The sequence below is a fragment of the Bufo gargarizans genome, chromosome 5 (assembly GCF_014858855.1).
Source record: "Bufo gargarizans isolate SCDJY-AF-19 chromosome 5, ASM1485885v1, whole genome shotgun sequence".
NCBI lineage: Eukaryota > Metazoa > Chordata > Amphibia > Anura > Bufonidae > Bufo > Bufo gargarizans.
Genome location: NC_058084.1, coordinates 323856199 through 323866704, shown reverse-complemented (window position 1 = coordinate 323866704; position 10506 = coordinate 323856199). Strand labels below are relative to the sequence as shown.

General features: G+C 47.4%; 1 protein-coding gene across 1 annotated transcript in view; it reads right to left on the bottom strand.

Moving 5' to 3' along the window:
* Positions 1 to 438: 438 nt before the first annotated feature.
* LOC122939140 (N-acetyllactosaminide beta-1,6-N-acetylglucosaminyl-transferase-like) overlaps positions 439 to 10506 on the bottom strand; it is a 69358-nt gene continuing 59290 nt past the window's right edge. The window contains exon 3 of the mRNA XM_044295138.1: positions 439 to 655. Within this exon, the coding sequence (XP_044151073.1) occupies positions 465 to 655 (191 nt within the window). The 3' untranslated portion in view covers positions 439 to 464. The remainder of the gene's footprint in view (positions 656 to 10506) is intronic.

Here is a 10506-nt window from a genome sequence, read left to right as displayed (position 1 = left end):
CTGCCTCAAAATGATGTCTTCACCCTGCCTAGTCTCACAAAAAAACATTCTGGACTTCTGCATTGTTGTGAGGCTGACTGCTCTGATCACACTGCCTCAGAGCAATGTTGTAGGCACAGAAATGAGATGTCAGACCACACTCTATTAACATACAGCTTGCTAAATACTTTCCAGGTCAGATTTCAGGAATGGGGGAAGATGACAAAAAAAAAATTAAGTTCTATACTCATGGAGCAAGTGTCTGTTAGCACATGTACTTATTTTGGATTTTTTAAACCCTTGACAGGTCCCCTTTAAATCAAAACTGAATGCATGAATCCAGCTTAAAAAGTTTTATTGTGAATGAATAACCAAGACTAACAACATATTATTAAAAAATATAAAATATTTTATCATTTTACACATTTTTGAATAATTTACATTGCTTCGAAGTGTGAACCAATATTTGAAGTTCTTCACAGTAGTTAAAAGAACCAACTGGGTTGCAGTGCAGTTTCACTCTGAGATAACGCTTTGTGGCGGATCTTCAGCTCCAGGCACTCCACTGTAGGAGGATAACTTGACAGCTCAACTTTGTTGGCAAAAAGTTCTGTTGAGTTGTATAGCCATTGTAAGTCTCCTGTCCCATAAACACACACTTGTCTGACATAGCGACCTGTAACAGATAGCAGAAATAAAGCAAAATTTCAGTTATTTATAGTGTCATCAATGTTTTATTGGACCCCACCCACCATTGTCTCTAGGATGAGATATTGTACATTTGAGAACTTGAAGGCACTCATACTGGGAAGGATAATGCTCATACAGGTTATACAGGTTTACTGTATCAATAATCCAGATGCCCGCTTTAAGAGCAGGCTTTGACATCTGTCAAGTGGTTAAAAATTCTTCTCAGCCTTTTCATAGTTCCATGTGTCCTTGCTTACTTTTTTCGAGATGAGAAGACCAGTTTTGAAAAACAGCCGGTCACTTGTGAGTAGGGATGAGCGAACTCGAACTGTATAGTTCGGGTTCGTACCGAATTTTGGGGTGTCCGTGACACGGACCCGAACCCGGACATTTTCGTAAAAGTCCGGGTTCGGGTTCGGTGTTCGTCGCTTTCTTCGCGCTTTTGTGACGCTTTCTTGGCGCTTTTTGAAAGGCTGCAAAGCAGCCAATCAACAAGCGTCATACTACTTGCCCCAAGAGGCCATCACAGCCATGCCTACTATTGGCATGGCTGTGATTGGCCAGAGCACCATGTGACCCAGCCTCTATTTAAGCTGGAGTCACATAGCGCCGCCCGTCACTCTGCTCTGATTAGCGTAGGGAGAGGTTGCGGCTGCGACAGTAGGGCGAGATTAGGCAGATTAACTCCTCCAAAGGACTTGATTAACTGATCGATCTGCAGCTGTGGATCATTGAGCTGCTGATCCTCAATTGCTCACTGTTTTTAGGCTGCACAGACCGTTTGTCAGTCTCATTTTTCTGGGGTGATCGGCGGCCATTTTGTGTCTTGTGGTGCGCCAGCACAAGCTGCGACCAAGTGCATTTAACCCTCAATGGTGTGGTTGTTTTTTGGCTAAAGCCTACATCAGGGTGAAGCTGTGACACCAAGTGCATTTAACCAGCAATAGTCTGTTCATTTTTTGGCCATATCCCAGTCTAATTCTGTCACTAAATCCATACCGGTCACCCAGCGCCTAAATACTAGGCCTCAAATTTATATCCAGCTAAATCTGTCCCTAGTGCTGTAGCTGGGCGAGTTATTTAGTGTCCGTTCAAGCACATTTCTTGTTCTGGGTTGAAATACAATTCCCAATTTAGCAATTTCATAATTTAGTGGTTCCTGCTATATCAGAGCTCTTTGAAATCTATCCCAAAAAGGGTATATAATATTGAAGGTGCACATAGGGTCATTCAGAGTAACTTCACACACACCCGCTACTGTGTATTTCCAAGTCTAATTCTGTCACTAAATCCATACCGGTGACCCAGCGCCTAAATACTAGGCCTCAAATTTAATTCCCTCTAAATCTCTCGTTACCCACCGCTGTACTGTTGTTGCTGGGCAAGATATTTAGTGTCCGTCAAAGCACATTTTTTGTTCTGGGTTGAAGTACAATTCCCAATTTAGCAATTTCATAATTTAGTGGTTTCTGCTATATCAGAGCTATTTGAAATCTATCCCAAAAAGGGTATATAATATTGAAGGTGCACATAGGGTCATTCAGAATAACTTCACACACACCCGCTACTGTGTATTTCCAAGTCTAATTCTGTCACTAAACCCATACCTGTCACCCAGCGCCTAAATACTAGGCCTCAAATTTAAATCCCTCTAAATCTCGTCCCTACGTGTCCTGTGTAGCTGGGCGAAGTTATTTAGTGTCCCGTCAAGCACATTTCTTGTTCTGGGTTGAAGTACAATTCCCAATTTAGCAATTTCATAATTTAGTGGTTCCTGCTATATCAGAGCTATTTGAAATCTATCCCAAAAAGGGTATATAATATTGAAGGTGCACATAGGGTCATTCAGAATAACTTCACACACACCCGCTACTGTGTATTTCCAAGTCTAATTCTGTCACTAAATCCATACCGGTGACCCAGCGCCTAAATACTAGGCCTCAAATTTAATTCCCTCTAAATCTCTCGTTACCCACCGCTGTACTGTTGTTGCTGGGCAAGATATTTAGTGTCCGTCAAAGCACATTTTTTGTTCTGGGTTGAAGTACAATTCCCAATTTAGCAATTTCATAATTTAGTGGTTTCTGCTATATCAGAGCTATTTGAAATCTATCCCAAAAAGGGTATATAATATTGAAGGTGCACATAGGGTCATTCAGAATAACTTCACACACACCCGCTACTGTGTATTTCCAAGTCTAATTCTGTCACTAAACCCATACCTGTCACCCAGCGCCTAAATACTAGGCCTCAAATTTAAATCCCTCTAAATCTCTCGTTACCGTTGTCCTGTTGTAGCTGGGAAAGTTATTTAGTGCCCGTCAAAGCACATTTTTTGTTCTGGGTTGAAGTACAATTCCCAATTTAGCAATTTCATAATTTAGTGGTTCCTGCTATATCAGAGCTATTTGAAATCTATCCCAAAAAGGGTATATAATATTGAAGGTGCACATAGGGTCATTCAGAATAACTTCACACACACCCGCTACTGTGTATTTCCAAGTCTAATTCTGTCACTAAATCCATACCGGTGACCCAGCGCCTAAATACTAGGCCTCAAATTTAATTCCCTCTAAATCTCTCGTTACCCACCGCTGTACTGTTGTTGCTGGGCAAGATATTTAGTGTCCGTCAAAGCACATTTTTTGTTCTGGGTTGAAGTACAATTCCCAATTTAGCAATTTCATAATTTAGTGGTTTCTGCTATATCAGAGCTATTTGAAATCTATCCCTAAAAGGGTATATAATATTGAAGGTGCACATAGGGTCATTCAGAATAACTTCACACACACCCGCTACTGTGTATTTCCAAGTCTAATTCTGTCACTAAACCCATACCTGTCACCCAGCGCCTAAATACTAGGCCTCAAATTTAAATCCCTCTAAATCTCTCGTTACCCGTTGTCCTGTTGTAGCTGGGAAAGTTATTTAGTGTCCCGTCAAAGCACATTTTTTGTTCTGGGTTGAAGTACAATTCCCAATTTAGCAATTTCATAATTTAGTGGTTCCTGCTATATCAGAGCTATTTGAAATCTATCCCAAAAAGGGTATATAATATTGAAGGTGCACATTGGGTCATTCAGAATAACTTCACACACACGCTTCTGTGCATTTCCAAGTCTAATTCTGTCACTAAATCCATACCGGTGACCCAGCGCCTAAATACTAGGCCTCAAATTTAATTCCCTCTAAATCTCTCGTTACCCACCGCTGTACTGTTGTTGCTGGGCAAGATATTTAGTGTCCGTCAAAGCACATTTTTTGTTCTGGGTTGAAGTACAATTCCCAATTTAGCAATTTCATAATTTAGTGGTTTCTGCTATATCAGAGCTATTTGAAATCTATCCCTAAAAGGGTATATAATATTGAAGGTGCACATAGGGTCATTCAGAATAACTTCACACACACCCGCTACTGTGTATTTCCAAGTCTAATTCTGTCACTAAATCCATACCGGTGACCCAGCGCCTAAATACTAGGCCTCAAATTTAATTCCCTCTAAATCTCTCGTTACCCACCGTTGTACTGTTGTTGCTGGGCAAGATATTTAGTGTCCGTCAAAGCACATTTTTTGTTCTGGGTTGAAGTACAATTCCCAATTTAGCAATTTCATAATTTAGTGGTTTCTGCTATATCAGAGCTATTTGAAATCTATCCCTAAAAGGGTATATAATATTCAAGGTGCACATTGGGTCATTCAGAATAACTTCACACACACACGCTTCTGTGCATTTCCAAGTCTAATTCTGTCACTAAATCCATACCGGTCACCCAGCGCCTAAATACTAGGCCTCAAATTTATATCCCGCTGAATTTGAATACAATACATTGGGCCAAATAATATATTTGTTGTTGTGGTGAACCATAACAATGAGAAAAACATCTAGTAAGGGACGCGGACGTGGACATGGTCGTGGTGGTGTTAGTGGACCCTCTGGTGCTGGGAGAGGACGTGGCCGTTCTGCCACATCCACACGTCCTAGTGTACCAACTACTTCAGGTCCCAGTAGCCGCCAGAATTTACAGCGATATATGGTGGGGCCCAATGCCGTTCTAAGGATGGTAAGGCCTGAGCAGGTACAGGCATTAGTCAATTGGGTGGCCGACAGTGGATCCAGCACGTTCACATTATCTCCCACCCAGTCTTCTGCAGAAAGCGCACAGATGGCGCCTGAAAACCAACCCCATCAGTCTGTCACATCACCCCCATGCATACCAGGGAAACTGTCTCAGCCTCAAGTTATGCAGCAGTCTCTTATGCTGTTTGAAGACTCCGCTGGCAGGGTTTCCCAAGGGCATCCACCTAGCCCTTCCCCAGCGGTGAAAGACATAGAATGCACTGACGCACAACCACTTATGTTTCCTGATGATGAGGACATGGGAATACCACCTCAGCATGTCTCTGATGATGACGAAACACAGGTGCCAACTGCTGCGTCTTTCTGCAGTGTGCAGACTGAACAGGAGGTCAGGGATCAAGACTGGGTGGAAGACGATGCAGGGGACGATGAGGTCCTAGACCCCACATGGAATGAAGGTCGTGCCACTGACTTTCACAGTTCGGAGGAAGAGGCAGTGGTGAGACCGAGCCAACAGCGTAGCAAAAGAGGGAGCAGTGGGCAAAAGCAGAACACCCGCCGCCAAGAGACTCCGCCTGCTACTGACCGCCGCCATCTGGGACCGAGCACCCCAAAGGCAGCTTCAAGGAGTTCCCTGGCATGGCACTTCTTCAAACAATGTGCTGACGACAAGACCCGAGTGGTTTGCACGCTGTGCCATCAGAGCCTGAAGCGAGGCATTAACGTTCTGAACCTGAGCACAACCTGCATGACCAGGCACCTGCATGCAAAGCATGAACTGCAGTGGAGTAAACACCTTAAAACCAAGGAAGTCACTCAGGCTCCCCCTGCTACCTCTTCTGCTGCTGCCGCCTCGGCCTATTCTGCTGCTGCCGCCTCGGCCTCTTCCTCCGCCTCTGGAGGAACGTTGGCACCTGCCGCCCAGCAAACAGGGGATGTACCACCAACACCACCACCACCACCTCCGTCACCAAGCGTCTCAACCATGTCACACGCCAGCGTTCAGCTCTCCATCTCACAAACATTTGATAGAAAGCGTAAATTCCCACCTAGCCACCCTCGATCCCTGGCCCTGAATGCCAGCATTTCTAAACTACTGGCCTATGAAATGCTGTCATTTAGGCTGGTGGACACAGACAGCTTCAAACAGCTCATGTCGCTTGCTGTCCCACAGTATGTTGTTCCCAGCCGGCACTACTTCTCCAAGAGAGCCGTGCCTTCCCTGCACAACCAAGTATCCGATAAAATCAAGTGTGCACTGCGCAACGCCATCTGTAGCAAGGTCCACCTAACCACAGATACGTGGACCAGTAAGCACGGCCAGGGACGCTATATCTCCCTAACTGCACACTGGGTAAATGTAGTGGCAGCTGGGCCCCAGGCGGAGAGCTGTTTGGCGCACGTCCTTCCGCCGCCAAGGATCGCAGGGCAACATTCTTTGCCTCCTGTTGCCACCTCCTCCTTCTCGGCTTCCTCCTCCTCTTCTTCCACCTGCTCATCCAGTCAGCCACACACCTTCACCACCAACTTCAGCACAGCCCGGGGTAAACGTCAGCAGGCCATTCTGAAACTCATATGTTTGGGGGACAGGCCCCACACCGCACAGGAGTTGTGGCGGGGTATAGAACAACAGACCGACGAGTGGTTGCTGCCGGTGAGCCTCAAGCCCGGCCTGGTGGTGTGTGATAATGGGCGAAATCTCGTTGCAGCTCTGGGACTAGCCAATTTGACGCACATCCCTTGCTTGGCGCATGTGCTGAATTTGGTGGTGCAGAAGTTCATTCACAACTACCCCGACATGTCAGAGCTGCTGCATAAAGTGCGGGCCGTCTGTTCGCGCTTCCGGCGTTCACATCCTGCTGCTGCTCGCCTGTCTGCGCTACAGCGTAACTTCGGCCTTCCCGCTCACCGCCTCATATGCGACGTGCCCACCAGGTGGAACTCCACCTTGCACATGCTGGACAGACTGTGCGAGCAGCAGCAGGCCATAGTGGAGTTTCAGCTGCAGCACGCACGGGTCAGTCGCACTACAGAACAGCACCACTTCACCACCAATGACTGGGCCTCCATGCGAGACCTGTGTGCCCTGTTGCGCTGTTTCGAGTACTCCACCAACATGGCCAGTGGCGATGACACCGTTATCAGCGTTACAATACCACTTCTATGTCTCCTTGAGAAAACACTTAGGGCGATGATGGAACAGGAGGTGGCCCAGGAGGAGGAGGAGGAGGATGAGGAAGAGGGGTCATTTTTAGCACTTTCAGGCCAGTCTCTTCGAAGTGACTCAGAGGGAGGTTTTTTGCAACAGCAGAGGCCAGGTACAAATGTGGCCAGCCAGGGCCCACTACTGGAGGACGAGGAGGACGAGGATGAGGAGGAGGTGGAGGAGGATGAGGATGAAGCATGGTCACAGCGGGGTGGCACCCAACGCAGCTCGGGTCCATCACTGGTGCGTGGCTGGGGGGAAAGGCAGGACGATGACGATACGCCTCCCACAGAGGACAGCTTGTCCTTACCCCTGGGCAGCCTGGCACACATGAGCGACTACATGCTGCAGTGCCTGCGCAACGACAGCAGAGTTGCCCACATTTTAACCTGTGCGGACTACTGGGTTGCCACCCTGCTGGATCCACGCTACAAAGACAATGTGCCCACCTTACTTCCTGCACTGGAGCGTGATAGGAAGATGCGCGAGTACAAGCGCACGTTGGTAGACGCGCTACTGAGAGCATTCCCAAATGTCACAGGGGAACAAGTGGAAGCCCAAGGCCAAGGCAGAGGAGGAGCAAGAGGTCGCCAAGGCAGCTGTGTCACGGCCAGCTCCTCTGAGGGCAGGGTTAGCATGGCAGAGATGTGGAAAACTTTTGTCAACACGCCACAGCTAACTGCACCACCACCTGATACGCAACGTGTTAGCAGGAGGCAACATTTTACTAACATGGTGGAACAGTACGTGTGCACACCCCTCCACGTACTGACTGATGGTTCGGCCCCATTCAACTTCTGGGTCTCTAAATTGTCCACGTGGCCAGAGCTAGCCTTTTATGCCTTGGAGGTGCTGGCCTGCCCGGCAGCCAGCGTTTTGTCTGAACGTGTATTCAGCACGGCAGGGGGCGTCATTACAGACAAACGCAGCCGCCTGTCTACAGCCAATGTGGACAAGCTGACGTTCATAAAAATGAACCAGGCATGGATCCCACAGGACCTGTCCGTCCCTTGTCCAGATTAGACATTAACTACCTCCCCATAACCATATATTATTGGACTCCAGGGCACTTCCTCATTCAATCCTATTTTTATTTTCATTTTACCATTATATTGCGATGCTACCCAAAGTTGAATGAACCTCTCCTCTGCCTGTGTGCTAGGCCTAAATATATGCCAATGGACTGTTGCAGTGGTGGCTGACATGAAGCCTGATTCTCTGCTATGACATGCAGACTAATTCTCTGCTGACATGAAGCCAGATTGTCTGTTACGGGACCTCTCTCCTCTGCCTGGGTGCTGGGCCTAAATTTATGACAATGGACTGTTGCAGTGGTGGCTGACGTGAAGCCTGATTCTCTGCTATGACATGCAGACTGATTCTCTGCTGTCATGAAGCCAGATTGTCTGTTACGGGACCTTTCTCCTCTACCTGGGTTCTGGGCCTAAATTTATGAAAATTGACTCTTACAGTGGTGGGTGACGTGAAGCCTGATTCTCTGCTATGATATGAAGACTGATTCTCTGCTGACATGAAGCCAGATTGTCTGTTACGGGACCTTTCTCCTCTGCCTGGGTTCTGGGCCTAAATTTATGAAAATTGACTCTTACAGTGGTGGGTGACGTGAAGCCTGATTCTCTGCTATGATATGAAGACTGATTCTCTGCTGACATGAAGCCAGATTGTCTGTTACGGGACCTTTCTCCTCTGCCTGGGTTCTGGGCCTAAATTTATGAAAATTGACTCTTACAGTGGTGGGTGACGTGAAGCCTGATTCTCTGCTATGATATGAAGACTGATTCTCTGCTGACATGAAGCCAGATTGTCTGTTACGGGACCTTTCTCCTCTGCCTGGGTTCTGGGCCTAAATTTATGAAAATTGACTCTTACAGTGGTGGGTGACGTGAAGCCTGATTCTCTGCTATGATATGAAGACTGATTCTCTGCTGACATGAAGCCAGATTGTCTGTTACGGGACCTTTCTCCTCTGCCTGGGTTCTGGGCCTAAATTTATGAAAATTGACTCTTACAGTGGTGGGTGACGTGAAGCCTGATTCTCTGCTATGATATGAAGACTGATTCTCTGCTGACATGAAGCCAGATTGTCTGTTACGGGACCTTTCTCCTCTGCCTGGGTTCTGGGCCTAAATTTATGAAAATTGACTCTTACAGTGGTGGGTGACGTGAAGCCTGATTCTCTGCTATGATATGAAGACTGATTCTCTGCTGACATGAAGCCAGATTGTCTGTTACGGGACCTCTCTCCTCTGCCTGGGTGCTGGGCCTAAATATATGCCAATGGACTGTTGCAGTGGTGGCTGACGTGAAGCCTCATTCTCTGCTATGACATGCAGACTAATTCTCTGCTGACATGAAGACAGATTCTCTGTTACGGGACCTCTCTCCTCTGCCTGGGTGCCGGGGCCTAAATATCTGAGAATGGACTGTTCCAGTGGTGGCTGACGTGAAGCCTCATTCTCTGCTATGACATGCAGACTAATTCTCTGCTGACATGAAGACAGATTCTCTGTTACGGGACCTCCCTCCTCTGCCTGGGTGCTGGGCCTAAATATATGCCAATGGACTGTTGCAGTGGTGGCTGACGTGAAGCCTCATTCTCTGCTATGACATGCAGACTAATTCTCTGCTGACATGAAGACAGATTCTCTGTTACGGGACCTCCCTCCTCTGCCTGGGTGCTGGGCCTAAATATATGCCAATGGACTGTTGCAGTGGTGGCTGACGTGAAGCCTCATTCTCTGCTATGACATGCAGACTGATTCTCTGCTGACATGAAGCCAGATTCTCTGTTACGGACCTCTCTCCTCTGCCTGTGTGTGTGCTGGGCCTAAATATATGCCAATGGACTGTTGCAGTGGTGGCTGACGTGAAGCCTCATTCTCTGCTATGACATGCAGACTGATTCTCTGCTGACATGAAGCCAGATTCTCTGTTACGGGACCTCTCTCCTCTGCCTGTGTGTGTGCTGGGCCTAAATATATGCCAATGGACTGTTGCAGTGGTGGCTGACGTGAAGCCTCATTCTCTGCTATGACATGCAGACTAATTCTCTGCTGACATGAAGACAGATTCTCTGTTACGGGACCTCCCTCCTCTGCCTGGGTGCTGGGCCTAAATATATGCCAATGGACTGTTGCAGTGGTGGCTGACGTGAAGCCTCATTCTCTGCTATGACATGCAGACTGATTCTCTGCTGACATGAAGCCAGATTCTCTGTTACGGGACCTCTCTCCTCTGCCTGTGTGTGTGCTGGGCCTAAATATATGCCAATGGACTGTTGCAGTGGTGGCTGACGTGAAGCCTCATTCTCTGCTATGACATGCAGACTGATTCTCTGCTGACATGAAGCCAGATTCTCTGTTACGGGACCTCTCTCCTCTGCCTGTGTGTGTGCTGGGCCTAATATATGCCAATGGACTGTTGCAGTGGTGGCTGACGTGAAGCCTCATTCTCTGCTATGACCATGCAGACTAATTCTCTGCTGACAATGAAGACAGATTCTCTGTTACGGGACCTCCCTCCTCTGCCTGG